Source organism: Archocentrus centrarchus, chromosome 24 (assembly GCF_007364275.1).
Source record: "Archocentrus centrarchus isolate MPI-CPG fArcCen1 chromosome 24, fArcCen1, whole genome shotgun sequence".
Taxonomy (NCBI): domain Eukaryota; kingdom Metazoa; phylum Chordata; class Actinopteri; order Cichliformes; family Cichlidae; genus Archocentrus; species Archocentrus centrarchus.
The window spans coordinates 6,736,341-6,751,429 of NC_044369.1; the positions used below are offsets into that span (position 1 = coordinate 6,736,341).

General features: G+C 41.0%; 1 protein-coding gene across 1 annotated transcript; it reads left to right on the forward strand.

Annotated features, from left to right (window-relative positions):
- Nucleotides 1-1,154: 1,154 nt before the first annotated feature.
- arv1 (ARV1 homolog, fatty acid homeostasis modulator) lies at nucleotides 1,155-10,450 on the forward strand. The gene is made up of 5 exons (XM_030721244.1): nucleotides 1,155-1,297; nucleotides 1,605-1,724; nucleotides 2,586-2,739; nucleotides 3,436-3,660; nucleotides 8,697-10,450. Exons 1-5 carry the CDS (start codon nucleotides 1,202-1,204, stop codon nucleotides 8,819-8,821), a joined length of 720 nt encoding a protein of 239 aa, XP_030577104.1. The 5' UTR covers nucleotides 1,155-1,201; the 3' UTR covers nucleotides 8,822-10,450.
- The last annotated feature ends 4,639 nt before the right edge of the window (nucleotides 10,451-15,089 follow it).

Here is a 15,089-nt window from a genome sequence, read left to right on the forward strand (position 1 = left end):
ATAATTGTACCACATTGTGGTGGGCTGAATCTGTGGTTTGAGGTTAGTGGAAGCAGTATGAGTCTGTTTTTATTCTTAGTAGTGCATTTATGTATGATTTTAGTCTCATTTTGGGCTTAAAGGTTAGGTAAAGCTAATTTTACAGCTGGTAGGTTATGCTGAGAAAATAGCTTCTTCTGGCTGCTCCCTTTAGAGGTCGTCACAAAGGTTGCGGATCATCTGTATCCATCTCACCCTAGCCCTAGCATCCTTTTCTGTGTCACAGCCCTTTGCATGTCCTCCTTCACTACATCCATGAACCTCCTATGTGGTCTTCCTCATTTCTTTGTGCCTGGCAGCTTCATATTCAACATCCTTTGTCTAGTATATCCACCATCCCTTCTCTGCACAGGTCCAAATCATCTCAGCCTTGCCTCTCTAACTTTTTCTATCTCCAAAGCTCTTGGCCTGAGCCGTCCCTCATTTCCTAATCCTGTCCATTCTGGTCAGTCCATACAAAATGTTGATAAAATAGCTTGAATTCTTCATATATATACTATAAAAATACACTTTACATACATGAAAACAGTCAAAAGCACACAACCTTAAACTGAGAGCTGCAGACGAACTTAGAAAAGAGGTGTCATACATACGGGCTGGGGCTCTGGATGCAAAACGTTGGAGAAAGTTGGTGTTAACTAACCGATTACTTCAAAATGCATTGCTAATCTTTTTTTTTTAGCATTACTACCCAGGAGAAAAATTTTAAAGTATTTTTAAATCTAGAAAAGTTGTTGGAATCATAAACAAGTAAAATTGTTTTCTTTTTAGTTTTAAAATTTCTGCCTGTGGAGAGTTTGTGCCTTTCTACTGTGACTTGCAACTTGTGATGCATATGTAAAAACAGCGAGCTCAGTCAATGTGGAAAAACTATATCACTGAAACTGCACTCATGTCAAGACATCCTGAGCAGCTCATCATCTGCTATTTTTTTAAGAGATTTTTGCCTTTACTGGATAACAGTACAGTGAAGATTTACAGTTTTAAGCCATTTAGCAGTATTTTTTTTTTTACTTGAGCTCAAACTGGACTGCTCTGGAGTTGGTACTGCCTGCTTTAGAAGCTGAAGAAGCCGTGCTTTTATTTTGAAGAAGGAATGTTATGAAGATGTGTTTACTTCCGGTTGCTAGCATGCTGCTCGTAGCCGTTTACAGATGAAAGAATGGGGAAAGATTATTTTAGATGTATTGAATGTAGCGAAAAAGCAGCGGAGCTCCACAGGGATTACAGTAACGGGATCCTGAAGATAACAATATGTGTGCGTTGAAGATGCTAGTTATCATTTCTCATACAGCTGTCTACATTTTCTTGTTAGTTCATGGTAGAATTAGACGCCTCTGTAGCAAAATCATTTGTGTGATAATAAGTTTATGAGTTTATCGTGTAAGTTTATTGTCTCTTTTAGATTTTACTCGCAGGTGCACCTAACTGTGACCTTTTACTGAATAACAAACAAACAAACACACCTTGAACTACATGTTGTAGTTTCTTAATCTCAATGACTACTATCACGCCTCAGAACGTAGACATGACTTTTGTGTGTGTGTGTTTGTGTGTTTGTCTAGGAGTCCTGCCAAAAGCCAGTGGACAAGTATATTGAATATGACCCTGTCATCATCCTCATCGATGCCATTTTGTGCAAGACCCAGGCTTTCAGGCACATTTTGTTCAACACAAGACTGAATGTAAGCAACTTTTGGGTCATTCCGTCTCAAGTCATTGTAGGCCTTCTGCAGGACCATCTCTGAGCTACATAAAAAGTTTATGATCCAAAGTTTTGATATGTATATAATGAGTGCTGTGACATTTTAGCTTCATATATAAAATGCTTTTCAGGATATGTTTTTTTGAAAAATGGTCCATCGACCCAGTTCCAGCGTGTTTTTACGCACATTAAAATCTGAGGCAGTGTTTGAACATGAATATCTCAAAAACTATTAAAGATAAAATTCTAAAGTTTGCCATACCATACCATAAAAGTGAACCAGGGTCTGTAATTTGGGACAGATGCATTAAAAAAATGTAAGACTCTTCCAGGGCAGTAGGTCTTGAATTTGAAAAATATGCATATGTTAAACAAAATTATTTTCTCAATTATAATTAAAGTAGAACGGCACAGGTGGTCAGCGCTGTCACCTCACTGCATGAAGGTCCTGGGTTCAAATCCACTATCTGGCCTTTCTGTGTAGAGTTTGCATGTTCTCCCCGTGTCTGCATGGGTTCTGTCCGTGTACTCTGGCTTCCTCCCACAGGCCAAAGACATGCAGTTATTGGGTTTAGGTAAACTGGTGATTCTAAATTGGTCGTAGGCGTGAATGTGAGTGTGAATGGTTGAATTGTTAGCCCTGTACAGGTCACCAGGCCATTGCAGGGCTAAGAATGAGACAGACAACAGACAAAATGTGATGATTTCTCTTTATTGCACGAGTCATAACTTTGAAGATATGTGCTCGGTGCCTGCAGGATTGCACATATTCCTTTTGTGCAGGTGCTCCTGTGAGTTTCCAGCACATGTGTTTCTCACGTGTTAATCTTTACCTCTTCAGATCCACTGGAAGCTGTGTGTGTTTTGCCTGCTGTGTGAGGCCTACCTGAGGTGGTCCATGCTCCATGGCTCTGAGCAGAGCACTGACCCGGCTGATATAATCAGATACACTAAAGAATGGGAGTTCTACGGCATGTTTGGATTGGCTGCACTTGGTGAGACGATAAGACTCAGTTTATATCAGTGCGTTATCACAGAGCACAGGAGACGTAAATGAAATGAGAACATGTAGGTGTTTGTGGTGCCAGTGAGTTGAGTAGACTATTAAAATATTACTTAAACCAGTGTTGTTTGAGAAAGGACATTTTTGAACATATACACTCTCCTCCAGAAGTATTAGAACAGTGAGGCCAAGACTGGAAACATTTGGGTTTGACATTAAAAGATGAATATGAGACCAAAGATCAACATTTCACATTTTATTTTCAGGTATACATCTGGGTGGTGGGGGGTTTTAGACTGTCATCACTAAGACCAACCTTATGTCAAAAACATCAGCTCATATAAAGTTATGCTATTTACTAGAAAATAATGGTGTTCCACAGATAAACCCAGTTTTGACATTTGACTGTGACTGAACTGACTCTCAATAAATCCTATCATTAAACTCTGGTTTGAGTCAAACCTAGGTTTTAGGCCCACAGATTTTGTCTTTACCACATTCTCTAAGTATCTATAAAAATTACTTTCACCTCACCAACAAGTTGTAATTAGGCATTAATAGCTCATAGTACAAGAAGATGGAAATGGAGTACTGTCATAATTTCAGAATGGTTACACTCCCTGTTATATACATCTGCAGTATATAAACTACTTGATGTGTCTTGTGTGTTCTTCTGTTGGACCCTCAGAGCTGTCAGCTTTCTGCGGTGGCGTGCTGTGCTTCCTTTGGGTGGCGGTCTGCTGGCTGCAAGGTGGGACCGTGGAGCTCAGCCTGCTCCTTAGAGCGCTGCTGTTGTCCTGCTACGGCAAAGTCCTCCTCATCCCCGCTGTCATCTGGGAGCATGACTACTCCCCGCTCTGTTTGGGCCTCATCAAACTGTTTGTGCTCACCTCAAACTCCCAGGCGATCAGAGGTAGGAGACACGCAGCCGTTTAGACGGCTTTGCTTTTATTTGTCCAGAGATTTCTGTCGCTTCCGCAGTGGGGTGGAGATGATTGTAACTTAGTTTACGGAGTTCACAACTTTGAAGAAGTGTATTTTAAAGATCTCAGCAGTGACATTTGGTCACATAAAAGATGACATCATAATCCACAGACTTGTTGTAGAACAGCTTTCCTCTGTAAAAGAAAAAGGTCTATAAAATTGTTGCTCTGTGAGACATACAGAGCAACTATGGCATTGTTTCTGACAGGTGTTGAGGCTAACTTTGATTTGAGCTTCACATTAGAAGGAAAACTAAGCTACAAATGCAGCTTGTAAAGGATTAAAGTGATAAAAATGCAAATGCAGTGTCGCTATGCTGTTCCAGTGTTAGAACGTAGGAATTAATTTGAAATCTGGGGAAATATACTTTCTTTTTGTTCTGGATGAGACTGAGATGTGAATATTGTCTGTACACTAAATATGGAACAGCTGAGCTGACTCTGTCCAACAGAAACCAACAAAACCTTCACAGGTGGTGATTCCCAAAGTGTGGGCTCTTGCCCTCTTGTGGATTGTAAAGGTAATGCAGATTGGCTGCAATTAGGAAATTATAGACATATTGTAGACAGATGGATGTAGCCACTGTGACATCACCTATTTGTTTGTGAAGGCCTGTTCTGAAGCCTCAAAATAAGCGTTTTTGCCATCTTTATTGTTATTATTTTGAGACAATCAAGATGCAGAGCTGACTGTGAAACTGCACGCTCATTGGTTTGTCAGTTGCAAGTATTTAGCCAATGAGCATGCCCTGAATAATTCTCTTTTCTGGCATTTAGAATGATGAAAAATTACAAAGTGGATTTTTACTCGATCCAACCTAAAATGATTGCCAATAAACTCATCAGGATGGTGTTTTCAGAGGTTAGGGCCAAGGGCCATTCTCCCATAGATTTCTTTAAGACAGGAAGTCTTTTTTTTTTTTTCCTACCACATTTAACTCCCCCTGTTGACCATTAAAAAGAATGCAACGCACTTTGGCCTCAGCTACAGTTTTCAGACCCAGAAACTTTATTTATAGTGGCCGCTTAAAATAAATAAAAAAAATTTTTTCAATTTTCAGTTTTGTAATTTAATTAAAAAAATATAATAAAATCTTTACATCTCATCAGTTATTTATCAGTTATTAAATAAAAAAAAACAAAAACATTGCATTTCAATTACATGCGGTATGACCTATTTTCTTCCATAACATATCATTTACTCGCCACTGGGGCGATAAGTGTGAGCTGTGCCTATCAGGTGGCAAAAGGAAAGCTAAGTAAATGTTGGACAGATTTCAAGACAAATACACCCTGCAGTATGAAACTAACTATAAGTTATTTTAACTAGCACATACCTCCCCCGCCCCAAATATTCTACGATGTGCTGATACTACGCTGCAGGAGGTACCACCCAATGTTGTCATGCTCCATCATAAATAACAAGAACACAAAGACTAGAAATTTAAGATATGGTTTTATATTTTTATTTAAAAAGTCAGATCCACATGAAGAGATAATGGCATATTTTATTCAATTTATGTACCCTAATAACATCCTTTTTTTAACATTAACTGCACAGTCTTCTGTGATTTAGGACATTAAACCTTCTTAGGACTGAAGCTTGTGATAAGTGAAATTTTAAGGTAAAATCATAAAGTTAATGTAGAATTTTTGGGTTGCCTCAGGGGGGGACATCCGGTGTAAACCCCTGCCGTATCAGACATGCGGAGCTACCTGCTGTGTTCACTCCTTGTGACAAGAGTGCAGCTCAAGGAAGCTTTAATGTAGAATTCATTGAATACAAAATTACTATTACATCCAAAATACTTTGTACTAACTACAAAATACTTTATACTTCGGCTTGGCTGAATATTTGATGAACATAAGTTTATAAGATATTAGGGTAAGATTTGATTTAACAGACTGAGAAATGAGGGCAGGGCTGCTGTTTCCTTCTACAAACAACATTTCAGAGCATCAGCAGTTGGCAGCTTTCTGTCTGAGAAAATCTCCCTGCCGCTGTGCTCCCTGACCACAGAGGCCCCAGCACTTGAAGATAAATGCATTATATAACACAAAGGTTTAGGTCCAGATTTCTTGTTTTCATCTCATTATTTGTTGAGCAACAGCATCTGTGGAAACAAAAATCTGAGTGTTTGGCAGCCGGCCTCTAAGCAGCAAACAGTGACACGTTGTGGAGTAGTTTATGTTCTGATGCTCAGATTAATAGAAGAAGAAGAAGAAGAAGAAAGAAGAAGAAGAAACAGCCTTTATTGTCCCACAGAGGGGAAATTTGGGTGTAACAGCAGCCGCAGTTATTATAAATATAAATAAAGATATAATAATTTACACTATTAAGAAAAGAATATATATAAAATCAACAAACAAGATTAACCTTAATACTACTAATAATAACACTATATACAATGTACATGATGTGCCTGTGTGTTGAACCTTAACAGGCCGGACTATTTACAGTATATTATATATTATCCTACAATGTGTAGGTTATTGTGGTTTTTGTTGGGAGCAGTGATGGTTATAAAGTCTTACAGCTGCTGGGAGGAAGGATCTGCGGTAACGCTCCTTTGTGCATTTAGGATGCAGCAGTCTGTCACTGAAGGAGCTCTCCAGCTCAGCAACAGTTTCATGCATGGGATGGGAGACCTTGTCCATCAGTGATGTTATTTTGGTCAGAGTCCTTCTGTCTCCCACCACCTGCACTGAGTCGAGAGGACATCCTAGGACAGAGCTGGCTTTCCTGATGAGCTTGTCTATCCTCTTCCTCTCAGCTGTAGACAAGCTGCTGCTCCAACATACTGCTGCATAGAAGATGGCTGATGCCATCACAGAGTCATAGAAGGTCTTCAGGAGTGTCCCCTGCACTCCAAAAGACCTCAGCCTTCTCAGCAGGTAGAGTCTGCTCTGACCCTTCCTGTAGAGCGCATCAGTGTTATGAGTCCAGTCCAGTTTATTGTTTAGGTGAACACCCAGGTACTTATAAGAGTCCACTATCTCAATGTCCACTCCCTGGATGTTTACCGGTGTCAGTGTGGTGGGTCTGCGCCTGCGGAAATCCACCACCAGCTCCTTGGTTTTAGCGGCGTTGATCAGGAGGTGGTTCCGCTGGCACCAGTCCACAAAGTCCTGAGTCCACTGTCTGTACTCTGAGTCATCCTCACCTGTGATGAGGCCAACTATGGCAGAGTCGTCAGAGAACTTCTGCAGATGGCAGCGTGGGGAGTTGATGGAGAAGTCTGCAGTGTAGAGGGTGAAGAGGAACGGTGCCAGCACAGTTCCCTGTGGGGCCCCCGTACTGCAGACCAGCCTGTCAGAGACACAGCCCTGTGTCCTCACGTACTGTGGGCGGTCAGTGAGGTAGTCCAGTATCCACTCGGAGATGTGGTGGTCCACTCCTGACAGTTCCAGCTTGTCTCTCAGAAGTCCTGGCTGGATGGTGTTAAAAGCACTGGAGAAATCAAAGAACATGATCCTCACAGTGCTTCCAGGCTTCTCCAGGTGGGTCAGAGCTCGGTGCAGGAGGTAGATGATGGCGTCATCCACCCCGATGCCAGGCCGGTAGGCGAACTGCAGCGGGTCCAACGAAGACGACACCATGAGGCGTAGATGGTTGAGGACCAGCCTCTCGAGGGTCTTCATTAGATGCGATGTCAGGGCTACCGGCCTGTAGCTGCTAAGATCCTTTGGATGTTTGGTCTTTGGTACCGGTACCACACAGGAGGTCTTCCACAGTTGTGGTACTTTCCCCAGCTTCAAGCTCAGGTTGAACATGTATCCCATGATGCCACACAGCTGATCTGCGCAGCACCTCAGGAGCCTGGAGCTGATGCCGTCTGGACCAGCAGCCTTTCGCACCTTGATCTTACGTAGCTCCTTCCTCACATGATGAGTTGAGAGGGACAAGATGGAGGTGGGGGATGGGGGTTGTGAGATGGAGTCCTCAGAAGTGAAGGGGGTGGGTGATGGCTGAGAGCTGAGAGGTGTGAGGTCCCAAGAAGAAGAAAGGTTGGCAGTCATTAAAGATGGTGGGGCTGACAGCAGGGGGGACTGGGCTGGGGGAGGGGTGGGTGGCTGGTCAAACCTGTTAAAGAACTGGTTCAGGTTGTTCACCCACTCTAAGTCTCCCACAATCCTAGGGCTTGGTTTGTGGCCTGAAATTGAGTTCAAACTCCTCCAAACCCCACTGATGTTGCTCTGCTGTAGCTGGTCCTCCATCTTCTTCCTGTAGATGTTTTTTCCATCCCTGATTTTCCTTCTCAGATCCTTCTGCACGGCTCTCAGCTCCTCCTTATTTCCTGATCTAAAGGCTCTCTTCTTCTCCTTCAGGAGAGCCTTTATTTCAGAGTTGATCCAGGGTTTGTTGTTTGAAAAACACCGTACCCTCCTGGTGGGCACAGTGTTTTCCACGCAGAAATTGATGTAATCAGTGATGCAGTCCGTGATGCTGTCGATGTCCTCCCCATGAGGGGCACAAAGCTCTTCCCACACAGTGGAGCTAAAGCAGTCTCTCAGAGCTTCTTCAGTCTCCTCAGACCATTTCTTCACTGTGTGTGTCACAACTGGTTCTCTGTGTACCAAGGGTTTGTACACAGGCTGGAGATGAACCAGGTTGTGATCTGAGCCCCCCAGGGGAGGCAGAGGTGATGAGCTGTATGCCTCCTTGATGTTGGCATACAGTAGATCCAGTGTGTTGGTATTCCTGGTGTTTGTTTGTTAACGTCAATACTGAAGGATCCAGATTCCAAATGCTAAGTGGAATTAACTGCTTAATTTTGCGTCACCTCCAGATTGTGGGGCTGCACTTGTTTTTCTTTCTTTACATAACAGGTGCGTTACAGCCTCTCACAATTTAAGTTCGCACTATTTTTTGTATTTCCACGATCTTTGTATTACTCCAGGTTATTCTAATATGACACCAAACACTTAAAAAGAGTGTACATTAATCATTTCATCTCCTCTCTAGTGATCCTGAATAGCAGCAGACGTCTGTCACTGATGGCTGTTTGTGTAGGCCTGCTGTCGGAGACCTGCGTGGGTCAGGCCTGCAAGAAGCTTCAGTGGAGCATCCAGGAGATGTTGACATTTTAATGAGTGGCGTCAGATGGAAGTGGCACCCATCTCAGGGAGGAATGAGTGACCAACCTCGTGGACTTTCTTCACATGGAATTCAAGAAGGGGAATATTTTAAGTTGAATTCTACGAATTACTTGTAATATTTTTGTTTTTGTCGGCTGTTAATGCCGGCCGTATGTTTTCTGTTTATTTAAAGGCGTGAAACATGTCTCTTCCTGTATGGCAGAAGCCTGACTGATACTGCATGTCAAAAAAGGCCAGAGTAAAAGCTCTATGCTGAGGCTACGTGCTGAGTTTATGTGACACATAGTGAGAGACTGAAAATTTGTGCTCTCCACAGAAGAAAAGACACGTCTTCATACTAGAAGGATGTTTCACTTTGCGTTTAATGTGGATAAACTGGGGCACATTGTCATGTGGATGTTTCCCAATCCAAGCTCCTGTTAAGCATGTTCCACACCACTCACGAGGAATGACACACACACACACACACACACACACACACACACCCACACACACACACACACACACACACACACACACACACACACACACACACACACACACACACAGACCCTGAGGTTGTAATTTGACAACAGCTACTTCTCTGTTCGGATATGCAGCAAGCCTCACATTCCTTTGCTAATTGGAGAGAAGCTTATCGAAATTAACCTAAACACACATGTGGGATCGTAAATGAACAGGGTGTGAGATGAAACAGAAATAAGAAGATTTTCATGACTTTCCAGGTATTTATTGCAATGTTACTGATATGAGAAGAACTTCTGATGTGGACGTTCCAACCAGGAAGCAGTTATTAGGATTGAAAATAGTTATTTTTTGTCATCAATATTGTTTTTTTAATAATAATAGTGAAAATGCCTTTCATGTGTTCAGAGCCTAAAGTGACATCTTGAGTATGTTTGAGTTGTCTGATCAACACTCCTACAACCCCAAATAATCTTTTAAAAACTATACCAGAAACAAATCGTTTGTGTTTCCCTCTCATTTTCTAGACTTTTGTGAAGGCAAAGCCAGTGAAGTAACGTGCAATGTGAAATCCGCAAAGACTCCAGGGATTTGCTCACATCACATGTGCGATGTTAAATGATGATAAAAACATGTTGACCAGCTGCAGTGAGCACACGCTGCAAAACCTCCACCTACTGTCCTTGGAATGTGTCTGGAAACAAAAACACACTCACATTCCAGACACACTGTGTGTTTTATTGATGTTCAATCATTAAAACACACACTGAAATCAGACCGAGCACCTGTGGAATGAGGGGAATTTAATTACAGTGCTTACCTGCAGTACATAAAGGAGTGGCTGATCCTGGAAAAGTACTCGGGAGTCATTCTTTACAAAAACATGTGCGAGTGCGTGATGAACGACGTCTCCTTGTCAGAGTCACAGATAATGTGACAGGTCTTCAATGATTTTAGGGCTAAATTTACAAAGCTTGATCATATATGAGTGCAATTCCTACAAACAAATCATGTATTTTGTTTAATAACTGCAAAATTGTGGGGGTTTTTTTCTGCCTTTCTGTTTGTGTTTCTTTACGAAAAAAGGAGACACCATAAAATCTGAACTCTGCTGTAGAAATTGTAGACTGTAAAAAAATACATAAATAAATACATGTTTTTTGGGGTTTTTTCTTTTGTTTTTTTGGTACCATACATTTTGAAGCTTCAACATTTTGGCTGCTGAAAGTAGCAGACTGAAGCACAGACTCCATGGATGGGCTGTACCTCACAGCAAGCCATAAAATTTGTTATTTCCACTGAAAAATGCAGGAGCTTTCTGTAAGTTGTACATTTATTGAGATTTTATTGGGCTACAGCAATGCAAGCCGATGGCTACGTTGATACGTTTTATTTGTAATTATGCACTTTGAACATTTTTTTGGTGCAGTGGTTAGCACTGTTGTCTCACAGCATGAGGGTCCTGGGTTCAAATCCACCGAGATTCTAAATTGGCTTTAAGTGTGAATGGTTGTCTGTCTCTCTTTGTTACCCCAGTGACAGACTGCTGACCTGTCCATGGTGTACTCCGCCCTTCACCAAATGATAGCTGGGATAGTCTCTAGCCCTGCCTCATAGATCAACCCTTTAACATTTGACAGGCATACAGAGTAAGCTTCTGTAATAAATTATGTAAAATAAACTTGCAGAGCAAGTTTGCCACAATGTGCATAGAAAACATCCTGTGGGTACTACATGTTCTCTGGACTGTGTGTTATTGGAATATAAAAAGAGAATACATACTGAACTGCCCAGACTTTAATTCTGTTCATATACGTGTTGCTTCTGCACGTGGATGCTTGTTATTACAAGCCTCTGAATAGCTGAGAAGACAGCACACTGATGTGGAATGTTAGAAGTGTCCTCACCCAGGGTGGATTTGGGCTTTATAAAAGCTGCACCCTATGCGGTACTTCTGCCGCTTATGTCATTCACAATGTATCATCTGTCAGCCAGATCAATTATATACATAAACTCTACATTGTTTGCATATGAAAAGAAACCAAAGCCTGCCTCTGTTTTTGCCTCATTTCCAAATTTTGATCTAAAATTCTAATTCCTTAAAGATACAAACCACACAACACTGTATGTATTGTTTAAATATCACATCCATCTGTTCTGTGTTTTCATTGAGAAGATACACAAAATCCTAAGTAAACACAGACAAACACTCAGCGTGACCTTTGGATAAAATCTGTGAATCCACTGATAGTTAAATGTGAAGTTTGGAAAGTGTTGCTCTTTCACTCACTGTGGCATGCACTGGTTTAATCTGAGTCGTACTAATCAGATTACTGTAACAGGACCGACCTTAGAGCCATTTACAAAGTCTGAGAAAAGGACTGAGGTAAACCAACCTGAAGTCATTTTACCCCCCCACTACAATATAGTGAAGTAAAACACATTTTTCACTAATAGGTACAAACTGAGCTGTTTGGTGGGTGATGACGGATCCACCTGGATACTGGTTAGGGACCAGGCCTCCCTGACTGACAGACGTGCTGACACAGTTAGGGAGGCCAATCTAGCTATAACCTATATAGCTTTCTAAGCCTCACTGGAGAAACCAAACTGGACCTCTCTGCTGTGTTTGTGCCCACTGGAGCATTTTTAGTTAAATTAACTGACAAATAACATATCCCGCTGTTTGATACAGATGATTCAGGATGTGTTTGCTTCAGTTTCGATAAGTGAAATTGACCAAGGCAACGTGGAAAACTGTTGTGTGGTCAGACAAATCAAAAACATGAAAATCTTTTTGGTAAACATGGACGCCATGTCCTCTGGACTAAAGAGGGACCATCCAGTGCATCTATGGAATTGGCAGCTTGCACATTTGGAAAGGCACCAACAATGCTGAAAGATATATACAGGTTTTAAAGCAGCCTTTTTCTCCCATCCAGATGATTTTTTTTTCAGTAAAAACCTTGCATATTTCAGCAAGACAATGCAAAACTACATACTGCATCTATTACAGCGTGGCTTCATAGTAGAAGAGTCCGGGTTCTGAACTGGCTTACCTGCGGTCCACACGTTTTGCTAAATTTCACAATTTATCACATCATGAAATGAAAAATCTGACAAAGACCCAGGACTGTTGAGCAGCTTGAATCCTATATCAGAGAAGAACGGGACAACATTCCTTACCAAAATTTTGCCAATTGGTGTCCTCGGTTCCCAGACATTTACAGACTTGATGAGGGGATGCTACACAGCGGTAAACATGACCCTATTGCAACTTTTTGGAGACACTAATACTGTTCATGAAATAGTAAAATGTCTCAGTTTAAACAGCTGATGTGTTTTTTCAGCTTTAATGCCTGTCATCTTCACTATCTTAGCTAATTCAGTTAGCATATTTGCTACATTATCAGTATTCAACACAAAGACCTGAAATGTAGGTATTTGTCTACAAGACAGAGATTTGTCTAACTAACACCGAAGGTCTTCCTGAGGAAAATGTGCCAAATCTCATGGCAATCTGTCCAATCATTGCAAATCCTTTGAAAATCACAAAGCTGAACCTCACAGTGGAAATCACCAAAGCCAGGATAGGATTTAGAATTAATGAATGAATGCTTGCATGAAATTTTAATTCAAAATTCAGTCCATCCAAGAGTAAACAATGCTGGAACTGCTTATTCAAATTTGCTCCATTGGAGCAGTCCCGGTGTCAGTGGGGAGCAGAGCAGCTGAAAAAGGACTAATATACATATTCAAATGAGGAAATACAACATTAGCAGGTAACAGACTGCATATTAAACTGGCAGTCATTTGCCTTTTGGTCATACAGAACAAGGCCAGAAACACAAACACAGTGTGGTATGCGCTGGTCTCACTGGGATCAGTGAACTGAAAAGAGCAACACAAAGAAAACAGGAGCACAATACAACAAAAACAAACTGTGGGCTTCAGTTATGCAGAGAAAAATACACACCGCAACACAGAATAACAGAATTCTAAGCAAAAAAATGCCAACTGGCAACTTTAACTTCAAAATATCACCACTGGTTTCACATAAAACTCACTAGAAGTGCAGCTTTTATGTGTGCTTGTTATTGTGAAAGACCAGCCTTGTGCTGATCACACTGATGTGGCAATCTGCCTCATCCCTCCCTGTAGAGAGAGTGATGCGCACCTTGGATTTGCTCTCTCAGTCAAGATTATGTTAATCTGCTGTAATCTCCTAACAGACGCTCAGACAGCCTGCACGAGACCAGAGCACAGAGCAGAGAGGCAGTATGGGCTTCAAATGATACAGACTGAACCTGGGCTATACAGAGCATGTTCATACAGAGAAAATACAGCAGGAAATCAGGACAGCAAATAGCACAGCAAAAATTATCAAATGCAAGAGTGAAAATTAAATTGTGAAAATGCTCTGGATTCATAGTCCACTTTTTCATATTTAGGGCGCAATGGTGGAAGTAAAGATATTTTTTTCCAAATTCATTACTAAAGTAAAAAATAGGAGTCCTCAAATATACACAGGTGCACGAAAATGCAGTATTTTTAAACAACATTAAAGCCACCTCCCTGACATTATGTATGCTGCCCACCATGCTGCCAAACAGCTCTGACCCATCAGGGTACAGAGATAGGACCTCTGGGGGTGTCTTATGCTGTCTGGCAACAAGAGTTTGGCAACAGATTCTGGGGTTTGAGGCCTTTGTGGGACATATTTGTTCCAGCACAGTCTGCTATTCAGGTCACCTGCCTGTGATTTTAACATTGTATCTCATTGGCCTCTATGGACCAGCATGTCTAGTTATTTCATATATGATTAATCATTGATGATGAAAGGCAACCCTTCTACTGACCTCTAATTCCTAATGTGTTGCTGTTCTCCTCTATAGGGTTTAGGGTTGGGGCTAGAATTGTGTAGTGGTCTTTATCGTGCACTAAGTCTGTCTTCCCAACAAATGGAGATGCTGAGGTTTTCATCCTTCCTTTATTGGAATCTGTAGAAAGGAAAAGTTTTACCATGTAGACAGTTCCAGCAGTTGTAGACAAAGATTTGCCCATGAAGGCTGTGGAAAGAAAAGGATGAGGGCCAAACTTAATAATTTAAATAGTATCTTGCATTAACAATACAATGCTTCTAGATAAAGTGCATACCAGTATAAAGAAAAAAATCCCATGCAGGCCTCAGTTCTAGCAAGTACAGAAAAAATACTACTATTACTGGCCAAATTAACAAATAAAATCTTAAAACACAACATGATGCAAGCGACGGTAGCATGTATTTAAAAGAAATCAAGAAATTCAGACATCAGTGTTTAAAAATGACCAGCAAGTATTAATAGTAAAATGCACCTTCAGTTTTTTACAGAATAAATAATACAGTAAGTCATTGTGCAAAATACGCTCTGCTAATGTTCAAATATTATTTCTAATTACTGGATTATTGTTGTTCCATCCATCCATCCATCCATCCATCCGTCTGTCTGTCCGTCCATTTTATATAATATTGGGTGACTAGTAACCTGTGCTACAGTTCTTCATTTAGGACAGTAGCAATAGCTGATAGATATATGTGGTATTGTGAAGAGTAAAGTATTTCTTTTTAGGTATAATGTAAAGTATAATTAAAACAGGTGCAAGTGTCTTCAAATTGTTTGCACTGTTTAATTAGTTTATCAATTTTAAGTAACTCCTTTCAATTCACCCATGAACAAAAATATTTGTGTTATCTGCAACTAATATTCATTTTAACATATCTAATGTCTTACGAATATCATTAATATAATGATGA